The 14,887-nt window shown below is 40.1% G+C and overlaps 1 protein-coding gene across 1 annotated transcript in view; it reads left to right on the top strand.

The window, feature by feature from the left end:
- The window catches only part of CSMD1 (CUB and Sushi multiple domains 1), a 2,074,981-nt gene that overhangs the window by 1,999,690 nt on the left and 60,404 nt on the right, over positions 1-14,887 (top strand). The window contains exons 53-54 of the mRNA XM_033177634.1: positions 3,305-3,478; positions 5,246-5,419. Of these exons, the coding sequence (XP_033033525.1) occupies positions 3,305-3,478; positions 5,246-5,419 (348 nt within the window). The remainder of the gene's footprint in view (positions 1-3,304; positions 3,479-5,245; positions 5,420-14,887) is intronic.

A 14,887-nucleotide genomic window follows, 5' to 3' on the forward strand; every position in this document is an offset into this window, starting at 1 on the left:
ATATTACATTTCATTCTGATGAAAGAGAGAGAGGCTTTCTAGGTTTTGTGTAGATGACTCAAAACCAAGACTACATTAAAGATATTAAAAGAAAAAGTAACTCACATACAAAGCATCTAGAATAATACTATCGTAGACGAATAGAATCTTAAATTTAAAATAGAGCCCAAAATTCATTAAGTTCAAATTCCTCCTAATGCAATTTTCCCTTCCTCAACATATTGACATAATATCATTGAAATTTGGGTTAAATAGTATTCTGTGAGTAAAATTGTGTGGTTATCCTCTCGTTGTAATAACCTACAATTGGTCTAAGATTTTGAATGTTTTAAAACAGAATTAACTGATGGCTGGACAGTGAAAAGAAGTGAAAACCAGATTGTTTCAAAATGGGAAGCCACATTGAAGAAATAATTGTTCCATATTAGCAAGCTTAGATACTCAGCAATCCTGCTGATACATAACTTTTTTTTTCATCAGGCAAGGAGGTAAAATGAAATGTTTTTGAAGGGCATCCTCTGTTTTCTTTAGGCATTTGGTGCCAATTCCTCAGAGAACTGAAATGACCATGTGTCAGAGAGGAGTTGCTGTTGGGAATCTTTATTTACAATCATGGCTGTCAGGCTTCCTGCCTGATTTCTAGAGTACACAGGTGCTTCCTTGACCATTACAAGTACTTGTTTGCCAGGTTCCCAAAGAAGACTGCAACTTCAAACTATGTGCACTTATGAAAAACTCAGTTTAGAAAAATAGTAAGGTTTCAAAGGAGTCATGTTTGTCTAAGTCAAGAATGAGGCCTGAACAGATTATCTAAAATGAGAGAGAATCTATTAAAATGCACCCCTCTTCACATCGCTATTCCCTTTGGTCTCAAGTCCCCTTCTCTTGGAGTAGTTCCAGGCTTCAGAAGTAATCCCAAAAAGGAATTGTTGGTGTCATTTTATTGTGTGTTTCTAAAAACTGGCTATTCTATGCCTCACCTCAGAAATGGCTGGGATCTCTTGTGCTGGGCTTATGGGCTCCTCTGGCTCTCACCAGTCCTCATCTCCCTGTCTCTAGGATTGGAATGATGGCTCCGTCTCCCCCATGCACGACAGAGCATGTTGTGCAAAGGACAGTGTCTGGAAAGGGGGAAACTTCAGAGCCAGTGTCCTCTGTGCCTTTGGTAACACTTGCGGCTTCAGGGGGTCTGTCTTCAAAATATGGACAACATTCACCCTCATCCACCTTCTCTGCTTGTATCAAGTCTCATGTGTGGGAGTGATTGGGACAGATCCCCAGAACTGACTTATTGATCCGATTGACTGGAATACCTGCCAATGCAGTAAAATTAGCCAAATCTAGCCTGGCTTTTTGTGATCTAACCTCTTCTACGAGTTGAGGCAAAGATCAGATTCTCCTTTCTCTCTTTCCTCTGCAATGTTACCTTTCTAATAATAAATTTGTTCTCCAAAATAGGAGAACACAATGTTTCTAAACTTTATCTTAAGCAGAAATATAGATTATGATTTTAACTTTCCCTAGAAGGGTATACTTAATCCCAAAGGAGTATGACAACAATTTTGCAATTTCTCAAATCTGGGTGTGCAGGAACTTGTGTGGAGCATCATTGGCTGTGTTCCCCGTTGGGGAAATAAGTGGGCAGGGAAAATCTCCGCCTTGATATTCTGCATGGACCCCAGGCTTCTGTAGCTGTTTCCCGATGATAAGTTCCTTTCTATAACTTCAAAGATAAATATTGACTATTACTTTTAGAATGGGTGTACTCTCACTTTATTGCAAAATTCCTCTTAAACCAATTGTTTGTCTGATTTATTCTTTATTTTCCTGTGAATTAAGCAAAATAAATGTTGATGCAACTATAGGACAGTGACAAAGATGATTATTTGGGAACTCACAGCGAATGTTTTCTCTTCTTATGAATCCAAACCCCAGGTGTAACACAGGTCCCGTTCATGTAGGTTACCCTTAAGCCTTTATGTTTTGTTGATTTAATAAGAATACCCTTTCCATATATGCGAGGAAGGGAGAGAGAGAAAAGGAGAAGTTGGAGGAAAGAAAGAAAAGCGAGAGCAGTAAAGAGGCAGAAGGAGATGGAAAAGAAAGTAATAAAATGGTTAGCTGTGGTGGCTCACACCTGTCATGCCAGCACTTTGGGAGGCTGAGGCAGGAGGATTGCTTAAGCTCAGGGGTTGAAGACCAGTCTAAACAACATAATGAGACCCCGTCTCTACTACTACTACTACTACTACTACTACTACTAGTACTGCTGATAACAATAATAAACTACTCGGGTATGGTGGCGCGTACCTGTAGTCCCAGCTCCTCAGGAGACTCAAGCCAAAGGATGACTTGAACCCAAGAGTTTGAGGCTGCAGTGAGCCGTGATGATACCACTGCATTCCAGCCTGGTGACAAAGCAAGAACCTGTCTAAAAAATAAAAATAAATAAAAATTAAAAAGGTGGGAGGGAGTGGAATAATGTCAGAGGATTCTTCTCCATGTGGAAGCTCTGTTAGTAAAGCTCTTTCAATGCCATGTTTGTCAATTGTTGTACTGTCTACACGGACGTTCTGTCTCCCCTTAAGTAAAGACGCCTGCCCCAATCCTGCCCTTCTTCCTGTTCTTTCACTGTGCTCCTGGGTAAGCCCTGCCACCTGTTAGTGTGAACTGTCAGCTGTGCATGCTCCTGTTTTCCCAAGCCCACGCTAACTTCAGCACATCTGTCCCTCGAACTCTAGACTTCTCTTTTCAACTGATTCCGGGCCATTTTTACCCAGACATCGGTTCACTCGTAACTCAGATTTTCATAATTCACGTTGAAGTTATTCTCTGATCCCTGTCTTTCCACTTGGAATTTCACAGGTAATTTGATTTTCTAGTGTGTCAGATTAGAAGCCCTCCTCACCAGTCTCCTAACTACCCATAATCAATAGGTTAAGAAGCCCTGTTCATACTAATTCCAAGAATTCCTTCTTTACTTTTTGCTTTGATTTGAAAATAGTATAACAAGGTAAATAACAGAATACAGGTAAGCAAAATAAATGAAATGAATAGATGGGAAAATCACAACTAGGAAAATACAAACCATTTCATATTAGAAATATTATTTTATCTACAATTTCTGAAAAAAATGATAAAAAGAAAAACTATTTAGAAGTATACATGTATGTGTGAAGAGAAAGATTTCAATAAGTTGTGCCTTTAATACTGTTATTGACTTGATAATAAAAGTGAGTTATGAAGGTACTACTTTTATAAATGACAAACACTCTAAATTTTAATATTGGTTTTATGCTTTTAGCTGGCCACTGCGGTTCCCCAGACCCAATTGTGAATGGTCACATTAGTGGAGATGGTTTCAGTTACAGAGACACTGTGGTTTACCAGTGTAATCCTGGTTTCCGGCTCGTGGGAACTTCCGTGAGGATATGCCTGCAAGACCACAAGTGGTCTGGACAGACGCCTGTCTGTGTCCGTAAGTGCGCTCTTTGTGGATGAATTCATCAGATGCTTCCTTTTCCCACAGTGTCTTTGGTTATTGGGTCACAATACACACCTGTTTAATCTTCACTGTGAAACAGAACAGCGAACTTTCAGTTTTGCCTGTACAAAGAAAGCGAACGGGAGAGCTGTCATGGGCACGCTTTCTTTTTTTTTTTTTTTTTTTGGATCTCCTTCCCGTTTTCTTCCCTTCAAACTCCTTTTCCTGACTCCACATTTAATTTGCTTATTAATTCATTTTCAATGGATCCCTGGCTAAATAGTGTCATGGATTCCTCCTCCCTGATATTATCACAGGATAAACTGGGTGGAGAGAAAAGCTGATGGTAGGAGGGTGAGATGCAGGGTCTGGGGTCTGCTGGGCAGCTTTGCAGTCTTAGAGACAGCGCCACTCCCTGCCTCATCCATGTTACGTGTATTTTTGTCATTGTTTCGTCAAGAATATAGGGAGTTTTGTAAGTACTCTTTCTTTTACTTGAAAGAGGTAAAACTGGCCAGGCGCAATGGCTCACAACTGTAATCCCAGCACTTTGGGAGGCCAAGGCAGGTGGATCACCTGAGGTCAGGAGTTCAAGACCACCCTGGCCAATATGGCAAAACCCCATTTCTACTAAAAATACAAAAATTAGCCTGGCATGGTGGTGGACACCTGTAATCCCAGCTACTAGAAGGGGCTGAGGCAGGAGAATTGCTTAAACCCTGGAGATGGAGGTTGCAGTGAGCAGAGATCACACCACTGCACCCCAGCCTGGGTGACAGAGCAAGACTCTGTTTTCCAAACACACACAAAAAAATAGAGGTAAAATTACATGTAATGAATGATCAACGTTGAACTACATAACTTCAGAGATAAATATTGACTGTTTTTAGAATATACTCTCACTTTATTGCCCAATTTCCCTGAAACCAATTGTTTTTCTAAAATATTGTGTATTTTCCTATGAATTAGACAAAAGAAATGTTAATAAAACAGTGACAAGGATTATATGTAATAGTGCTGTGAAAAATGTACAAAGTTCAAGGGTAAAAGCTTTACTTAGAGGAAAAAACATTGTTGACAAGATAAATGGGGAAGAAAACACCAGTTTATGACTATAGTGTGTTTCTTTTGAAAGGGTGAATGATGGCTATCTCTCCCTGATCTGTCTTGCTGTTATCTGGGGCATGGCATAATGACAGTTCCCTGCATTTCAAAGGATCATACAACAGAGATTCTCAACAAAATAGGACCTGAGTGTGCTTAGTTATTTTGCTAATTTCATGATGTGTAAATTGATATTGCAATAATTTATACATGGACAATTTAAAGTATCAAACAAATCCCCATACTGTCTCAAAAGGAGGGCTTCGCAAACTCAGCTGGTGTATATGGAGAAAATATTCAAAACTCATGATTAATACAAGAATGTTTAGCATCTCTTGTTTTTCACTGCTTCATTTTTAAAGCATTTGGTATTCTGTCATGATTCAAGAGAGAAGTAATAATTATGATGATGAGGAAAGTGCATTTGGCAGGTGTTTGTTATTTTCCACAATTATATTAAAAGCCTGTAGGGTCAGCCTGTGGTTCTAGCTCCCAATATTCCCTTTCGAATATAAATACCATCTGTAAACTGCCTGATTAGTGGAAAACCTTCAGCCTATACAGTTAGCATGCCTGCATGTTTCTTAGTAAATGATCCCAAGTGAAGGTGATGACCTGTTTGATATTTAACAATGGTGTTGACCTGTCTCTCTACAGCCATCACATGTGGCCACCCTGGAAACCCTGCCCACGGGTTCACTAACGGCAGCGAGTTCAACCTGAATGACGTCGTGAATTTCACCTGTAACACGGGCTATTTGCTGCAGGGTGCGTCCCGAGCCCAGTGTCGGAGCAACGGCCAGTGGAGTAGCCCTCTGCCCACGTGTCGAGGTAGGAGAAGCATCCAGGAATGAGCCCTTGGCTCTGAGAGTCTTGTAGGCTGCCCAGTAACACCAAAGAGGCTGTCTCCATGAATCCAGGGTGATGCATCAAGAGTTCTGCAAACTCTCACCATTCAGGTGTGAAAGCATTTCCGAGAGTAAGCACAAAGCTCTCCGTGGCTTTTTCCTGTCTGTGGCCAGATGCTCAATCACAAAAATCTAGGATTCTCTCCTTTAAAGATAACTCATCTTCCATTTCTCTTTTTATTCATTCATTTACACGTTTATTTCTACCCTGTATAGTTAGCACTGGGGGGACCGTTATGCTTCTAATTTTATGAATGTCTTTATGAAGCTCTTACTATTTTTAATTTTCAGTTATTTATTTTTTGATTCATTTCTTTAAACATAGTCACAGAGACCTGGGCTAAATCTGAGCTTCCAAGAAAATTCTGTTCTGTCTTTGTTGCCTTTCTAGATGTTTGAGCTCATAATGTTTTAAGATTTCATTTCAATTACTTTCCATTAAACATCTCTCTTACTGAGGGTGCATTGTACTTTAGTGTGAAGGGCAAGTATTTTTTTATGGTAGTAAGATGAAATTAAAGCCAGGAATGTATCAATGTCTCTTTCTCTGACTAGAACCTCTCTTACCTTAGGGCTCCCATAGGAGCTATCTTCAAATAAGCTGATAGCAGAGTGGGAACCCAAGTCATTTAAAAAAAGATTAGAAGTTGTGTAGAAGTTGGCTACTCAACTGCAGAGTTCTGGTTCAGGTCTAAATTGGAGGGCTTGGTGTAAACTCAGAGGCTGAGCAAAGACCCCTAGCTCTGTTTTCCCTAAAATGCTAGTGCTGTCAGGATCAGAATGTTTGGGATTTGACCAACACACGAATGAACCCCAGTCCACTCAATTACCCACAGCGCCAAATGCAAAGGAAACCAGGGTTGGGGGTAAAGCCAGTGTCCCTGCCTCCGCTGAGCCCCAGCCCCTGACCAGACGAGGGAGCCACCCCGCTTAGAGAGCCCAGGGACGTGGGTCAGTCCCAGATGCACAAGGGTGAGCTTGCTGGAATCACAGCTTTCATTTTATCCAAACATGGTCTCCCTCAAAAAGTAAAAACCAAGAGAGGAATGTGGTTACTGATTTCACCTGAACTACAACTTTTCTTCTTCTTTCATTATATTTGTGTTTGTTTTTCCTTTAATAATTACATGGGAAATATCTGATGTGCAGAATGAGGGTTGAAATGATCTCTTTCGCTTTAGTTTCACAATCACAAGGAATAAGAGGAGATGCAAAACACTGCTGTGTTCTCATTCTAGCATAATTCAACCTTTTTGGCAGTTGAACTCTTATGCCTGGCAACTGTGCAGTGGTGTTTTAGGAAGTATGGAGCAGGGCCTAGCAAAATAGGCTCTGAAGCTCAAGAGAGCTGGCGGTGACTCTGTGTGGAGGCCACAGGACTCCATAGGGAGCAAAGCTGAGTTTACTGCCTAGGCCTGATACTTGCAGAGTCAAACATCCCCCATTCCGCCCTCGGCTTCTCACAATCATGTGTGTATCTATTAGCAATGTACTTCGTTTCTTTACTTAGTAACAGCATTATCTCAGTGAAATTCTAACATTGGAGATCTTGTGGGTCATCATCCTGATAAGAAGCTGATTTCCTTTGTAATCTCTCATTTTTAAAAATACGTGAGCTCAAATATGTTAATATTGCGTTTTAAGATGGTAAGTTATTAAATTACATGTTTATATGGAATATGTAAATTGCATCATATGTACAGCGTGTTATTTTTCTTAGGATAAAATATCATCAATTCTCTTTTTTTTCCATTAAAGTCCTCCTTTTCTCTGTTGAATGAGTAAATACATTCATAATAAAATGTTTCATTTGGAGATAATTATAGATTCCCAGGCAGGCATCAGGTATAATACAGAGCGGTCCTTTTTATCCTCTACCCACTTTCACCCAGTGGTAGAATCTTGCAAACTTAGAGGACGTTAGAACAACCAGCATATGGACATTGATGTGGTCAAGATAGGGAATGTCCATTGTCACAAGAATCCACCTTGCTCCCCTTATAAACACACCCACACATCCCAACCTCATTCTTAATTCCTGGCATCCACTAACCTGCTCTCCACTAACCTGACCTTCTCCCGTCAAGAATGTTCTACAAATGAGTGCAATCAGGTGGTGTGCAGCCTTCTGAGAAGGACCCTTTCATTCAACATAATTCTCCGGAGAGTCATCCAAGTTGTGGCCTATGTCAATAATTCAGTCCCTTTTTCCGGTGGAGTAGAATTTCGTGGTACAGATGTAACAGTTTGTTTCACCATTTACCCATTGAAGGACGTCTGGGTTGATTCCAGACTTCACTGTCACAAACAATGCTGCTCTGAGCTGTTATGAACAGGATTTTGTGTGGTTATAAGTTTTCGTTTCTCTGGGAAAAATGCCCAAGAGTATAAATGGTACTGGGACATATGGTGTTTGCAAGTTTGGTTTTATAAGAAACTGCCAAGCATTTCTGCAGCGTGGTGGTACTGTCTGTCATCCCTACCAACCATGTGTGGGCGATGAAGTTTCCCCACATCCTCTCCAGCACTCGGTGCGGTCCCTCTGTCTTATTTTAGCTTTCTTGATAGATGTGCGGCGGCAGCTTTCTGTGGTGTTCACTTGCTGTTTCCTGAAGGCTAACAATGAGAGTACCTTGTCTGGTGATGATCTCCATCTATACCGGGAAATGTCTGTTCATGCCTTTTGCTCACGTACTAATGGAATAGTTTGGATTTTTTTGTTTGTTTTTTAAGATTGAGTTTCAAGAGTTCTTTATTCTATGTTATAGTCATTTGTCAGGTGTATGATTGGCAAGATTCTTCCCAGTCTCTCGTTTGACTTTTCTCCTCTTCACAGGGTCCTTCGAGCAGCAGAAGTTTTAAATTTATCATCTTTTCTTTTTATGGGTCATGGTATTGATGTCAAGTCTAAGAACTCTGCCAACACCTATATCTTGATGTGTTCCTTTTTTTTTTCTATCGCTTTGCATTTGATATATTTTGAAGTCTGTGATCCATTTTGTGTTAATTTCTGTATAAAGTCTGAGATTTAAATAGCATTTCACTGTTGTTTTTTTAACCTATGGATATTCAAGAGACACTGGCTTTAAATAATTAAAAAGAAACATTATCAGGAAGGGCTTCTATGTTTCTAACCCAAAGTAAAAAAAAATTAAAAATTGAATGATAAAGGTGTCTATAAATAATTTTCTGAATTAGATTTTTAAATTAATTGACCCTATAAAAACTTTGCTGTGTGTTTCTATGTAGCTGTACCCACTTTCCATATAAAGATAAAATGTTGATGGCTTTAATGTCTACATTTGCCACACATGAGTTATTTTTCATAAAAGTTTTAGTCTTTTAGTCAAAAAGCATCCATTTTCCTCTGTGAAAGTGTGGGGTGTCCCGTGAGTGGGCACGACGGCATGTGGGGAACTGGTGCTCGTTTGGGGAACTTTCCACGGCCCCGGCTGAGTTGTCAGCATGACGTCAGCACCTGCGTCCTCACCACAAGAGCAACAACAGCAGGTGCAAACCTCTGTGTGTGGGGAAAGAATCCAACCATCACAAGAAAATATTACTCTGAAAATTCATCCATCAGTTCCCTTTAATTTTATGCCTAGCAGAATGACCCAGAAGGACTGTCAGCAGTCAGTACTCACGAGCTCAACTTCTTAGGCTACTTCTTTTGTTGTATGAATGCTGTGTTCTTTCTTTTCTTTTCTTTTCTCTTCTCTTCCTTTCTCTTCCTTTCCCTCCCTGCCTCCCTCTCTCTCTCTCTCTCTCTCTCTTTCTTTCTTTCTCTTTTGAGATGGAGTTTCCTCTGTTGCCCAGGCTGGAGTGCAATGGCACCATCTCAGCTCACTGCACCTTCCACCTCCAGGGTTCAAGTGATTCTCAGCCTCTCAAGTAGCTGGGATTACACCACCACGCCCGGCTAATTTTTTTTTTTTTTTTTTTTTTTTTTTTTTTTTTTTTTTAGTGGAGATGGGGTTTCACCATGTTCGTCAGGCTGGTCTTGAACTCCTGACCTCAGGTGATCCATCCGCCTAGGCCTCCCCAAGTGCTGGGATTACAGGCATGAACCACTGCACCCAGCCTGTTTTCTTACTTTCAAAACCACCGTTGATGATAATGTCACAAGCCTTGTCTGCTTTCTTCAGTGCACAGGGGTAACTCTGGGCCAGCGTGAGGCCGTAAGGGCTGAGATGGGAGCTGTCTTCATTGTGGCACACAGTCCACCTCCTAAAACTTTATCCACACTCATCTTTTAAAACATTAAAAACAGAACCAAAAGTTCCCTTTGTATTTTACACTAGAGGATTGGATCTGTACGTCCCAGGAGACCTTTGAGTGCTTCCTTCATTTTAATGAAAAATCTGCTTTATTCTTGCTTTTGATGAAAAAAAGATGGATCCTTCTCTTCAAGTAATTGGAAGCTGACTTCCTAAAAAATATTTTTAAAGTATATGCAGTTGGCGTCTGGGAGACACTGAGAGTTGGGCTGTGGTTTGCCTCTGCCTCAGTGCCCCGACACTCCTCTTTTCTGACAGGATCAGGAAGGTGATGCTGGACAGGGACAGACAGCAGCCCCTCTGCTGCAGTTAACAGGATATTGGCAATAAATGCATTGAAGAAAGAAAATATAACCTTACCTTCAATGAGGGGGATGATTTAGAAAACCCAGACAGGCAGTCCACAGCCTTTTGTTGCTTCAAATTTTGGAAAAGTGTCTCCAATTTAAAGGACTTCACTAACTAGGAAGTGGCCTCTCTACATTGTTTTTAGTTTTAAAACATACGTTTAAGTTTACATAAGTGTATATAAAGGGTATATACACTTCTAATGAGTAAAAAAATCTGCTTTGAGATTCATAAGTACTGGATGAAGCTCCAACACTTGATATTGGACAATCCTTTCTTTCAGTGTTTATTTTATTCTTGAGATAAAATTCAGTCAGGCACAGTGACTCATGCTTTTAATCCCAGCACTTTGGGAGGCTGGGGAAGGCAGATCACTTGAGCCCAGGAGTTTGAGACCAGCCTGGGCAGCATAGTAAAACCCAGTCTCTGCAAAAAATACAAAACTTAGCCAGGTGTGGTGATATATGCCTGCAGTTCCAGCTAGTCAGGAGGCTGAGAAGAGAGGATCCCTTGAGCCTAGGAGATTGAGGCTACAGTGAGCCAAGACATGACATTTCCAGCCTGGGCAACAGAGCAAGACCCCATCTCAAAGGAAAATCAGATAGTATAAAACTAGACCTAGTTTGTTGGGCATGGTGGCTCACGCCTATAGTCCCAGCACTTTGGGAGGCCGAAACAGGCAGATCAAGAGGTCAGAAGTTCAAGACCAGCCTGACCAACATGGTGAAACCTCGTCTCTACTAAAAATACAAACAATTAGCTGGACATGGTGGTGCGCACCTGTAATCCCAGCTACTCGGGAACTCGGGAGGCTGAGGCAGGAGAATTACTTGAATCTGGAAGGTGGAGATTACAGTGAGCTGAGATCACGCCATCGCACTCCAGCCTGGCTGATAGAGTGAGACTCCATTAAAAAAAAAAAAAAAACGAAAAAACTTGATCTAGTTAACCATTCTAAAGTGTGCAGTTCAGGGGCACTTTCGCCATGACCGTGTTGTGTAACCATCAATCACCTCTGTCTAATCCCCAGATGTTTCATCACCCCAAAAGGAAACCCTAAGCCCATAAGCAGTCCCCATTTCCCTCCCCCTCCACCTCCCATCAATAGTGCCTGCTATCCAGCTCCATGGGTTTGCCCATTATGAATGTTTCTTCTAAATGAAATCATTGAATCTAAGGTCTTTTGTGCCTGGCGTCTTTCACTTAGCGTAGTACTTTTGAGGTTCATCCATGTTGTACATGTATGAGCATTTCATTCATTTTGATGTTTTTTTTTTGAGATGGGGTCACACTGTGTCATCCAGGCTGGAGTGCAGTGGTGCAATCTTGGCTCACTGCAGCTTCTGCCTCTCAGGTTCAAGTGATTCTCCTTCCTCAGCCTTCTGAGTAGCTGGAACTACAGGCGAGAACACCCATGCCCAGCTAATTTTTGTATTTCTAGTAGCAATGGGGATTTGCATGTTGGTTAGGCTGGTCTTGAACTCTTGAGCTCAAGTGATCTGCCTGCCTTGGCCTCCCAAAGTGCTGGGATTAAAGGTGTGAGCCACTACACCCAGACCATTTTTATGGTTTAAATAAGATTTTATTAACCCCTCTTCCTTCACTTTCATTCGTTTAGTTTCATCAATGACATGCTTGGACTGGACTTATTAAGAGTGTGGTGTGTTTGTGTGCGTGTGTGTGTGTGTGCGTGCATATGTACTATTCATGCATGCGTTTCTTTTAAATCATGTGAATGTAATTAAATATTGAAAGAATGGATACACACACACAAATTTGAACAAAATGGTTGTTTCTCATATGGAATATTTAAATCTGTGACATTTACACTGATTTAACATATTTTTAAGCATCTATACTTGACAGTAGAGTAGGAAATAACTTCAGGTTTTCATTGTGTAGTCATCTTCTTAAATGAAATTTCCTGTGACTTTTGTACTCACTGCCTCTTTTTAATAGGTAGAACTTATTAAAAGCACTTAGCACTATTTTCCCTCTGTGAGTTTTCCTGACTACTGAAGTTCTCAGATGGGAAATACAGCCGTGGACCAAATGCTATTTATGTATTTAAACACCGGAGTACTCTTTTCTCCAACATCTATTACTTTCACAACATTTGAACAAGGACTCATATTCACTCACATTTTTGCTTTTTCTAACAAAAAGGTATGTTTCATTAATCAATTAATTAACAAGTTTTACTTTCAAAAATGTTTGCTTATAAGGAAACGGCAATTTTGAACCATGTCTATTGTTAAAAAAATTTAAATTCCAGGTTGTTTTTGAAAGAAATGTTTTCTCTTCTCTGAGATTTTTCAAAAGTCTTAGGATAAGGCCATATCTGTGTTTAGAAAATGATTCTGGTTTCATTTTGATGATTATAAACTTCTGTACATTTTATTATTTCCAATTAACTCATTGATTGCATTGCCAAAAAAAAAAAAAAGCTCCAACAGTGACAGCTTCATTCGTAGATGTATATTTAGTATGTTTGAGTTCTTACCCTGTTACAGAAATTTAAATAAGTTATATAACCTAAAAGCTCTAAATTTATCAGTGTGCCATGTGTATTAAGAACTATTTTAGCATTGCGATTTTAAATGGAAGGACATTGAGTGTCCTAATGTAGTTTGTACATAAAGTAATAAGTACCCTTAATGCCACACCCTAGAAATAATTGGCCTGTCGAAGGACAAGACATTAGGAAAATCACCTTTTAGATGATGTATGTTGTATAAGGTTTTGCTGCCGAAAGATATGAGCTCAAGTTTATCTGAACTGGTGTATCTGCAGTAGCAGTCAACTGCTGTTGCTAATATACCACATGGAAAGCAATCTACAACTGAAGGGAAAAGATCACATTAAAATATGGGAAAGCGGTGGATAAAGACCCGAGCAGTTCTGCGCTTCCCAGGGACGATGCCTCTGACCAATGAGCTCACCTAACAGACTCGAAGTTTCAAAGTATCTCATTTGCTCAATACCTTGCACAGCTCTGGACCAATGTGCTATAGGTGAATATGTGGGGATTAGCATCGCTTTTTGCTCTTCCAGGGTAGAGAGCATCTTGCATTCATAACAAAATCCTCAAAGCTCCTTTGTTCTCACTCTCCCCAGAAAGCAGGCGTCTACCGTGTCTTATTTAGAAGCGATGAGGAATGGAATAGCTCACAGAGGTGTCCCTAGTTTCTTGTTCAAAACCTCCTGCTTTCCCCGTTAATGTGGGTGTTCTGGTCAGCTTGAAAATTAGCAAGTCGATCTTATCGTCTATATAATATTATTATATGATAATGGGTTCAGAGAGAGAGTCTTACTTGTAAAGTCAGGGGCCATGGAAAATGGGGAATGGGTTTAGGGGATGTCCTGAAATGTATCAACTGGTGCTGAATGAAATCTTGTCCCACTGTCTCTAGCACCAGGAGGCTTTGCTATACATGAAGTATTTATTGCACACTCTGGTAAATATGGCTGAAACAATCACGTTAACTCATTCAGCTCTCAGAGGAAAATATGAAATCCACACATCTACAAGAAACCGTGAGGACCAGAATGGTGATGGGAAGATAGATATTAGTGTCAGCCTTTTGCTCATGCAGCTTCAAGGACTTAAGGAAAGATTCAACAGCTTTAATCAAACTCTTTTATCCTTCTTGTGTGACAGAAAAAAAATTGCATGACTGGAGGAATGATAGAGAATGAATGCCCACAAATATTGTCCCAGTTACCTCCACACAGGGGGACAGCATAATTATGTCTTGAGGTCTTAGGTGTATCAGAACGTTCTGTATCCATCTCCCTAGAGCCTTCTAGGCCATGTAATGCAGCATGTGTTAAGCGCCTACTGTATCCCAAATGATGTGCTAGACACTGTCAATGCAATTCTCCGTATCTTTAAGTAGATAACTATGCAGACGACCAGAGGAGTTTGCTAGCTAGGAAGACTCACCCAATCTGCCGTGGCATCTGTCCATTTGACACAAAACATGTTCTTGCAGAACGAGAGATTAAGTGAACTCAAAAGAGTGGGCTTTTAAGTATCAAAAGCTTTTTTTTTTTTTTTTTTTTTTTTTGTAGCTAGGTTCCACTTTCTTCTAATTTATCTCAAGGAATAGAAGAAGAAATTAAACACTTCGCATTTATTGATCATTCTCAGTGTTCCAGACACTGTCTCTAGTCCACTAGATACCGCATCTGTTGCACAGCTTAAACAAATTCGATGATGCATTTTAAACTCTTCAGGATTAATGTAGCCTTTATTTTTTAAACGTCCTGCCTTTTCCTAGAAAAATGGAAACAAAGTTAATTTTAAAATAGAAACAAACTTAATTTTAAAACTTAGTTTTTAAAATTTTTCAAATATATCTGACAAAGCACGGGATGGAGGAGGAGGTTAATGGACCATCACTGGCATGTCAGGTTGGTTAGAAGTCCCGGATCCCTAGCTGTCTGCCTGCTCTAGTTTTTTATTATTCCAGATCGTTTTGTTTTGTTTTATTTCTGAACTAAGATACAATCTAGTACACAGAATTTATACTCATATTATTAAAACCGTAAAAATGATATTTCAAAGAGGACAGACTCATAGAGATGGTGAAGCTTCAGGAAGGAAATAGCATAAAACTCAAAAACCTTAAGTAAAAAAAAAGCTGAACAAAACTGCCAGGGATTCTCGCTGTTTACTGCACTATGGTCTGATTCTGTATGCTTTTTAAAATACTCTCACAAGAGTTGTAGGGTGTTGTGTCTTATGTAAGCATGCTGTTGTC

The sequence above is a fragment of the Trachypithecus francoisi genome, unplaced genomic scaffold, assembly GCF_009764315.1.
Source record: "Trachypithecus francoisi isolate TF-2019V2 unplaced genomic scaffold, Tfra_2.0 Contig01558, whole genome shotgun sequence".
NCBI classification, from domain to species: Eukaryota; Metazoa; Chordata; class Mammalia; order Primates; family Cercopithecidae; genus Trachypithecus; species Trachypithecus francoisi.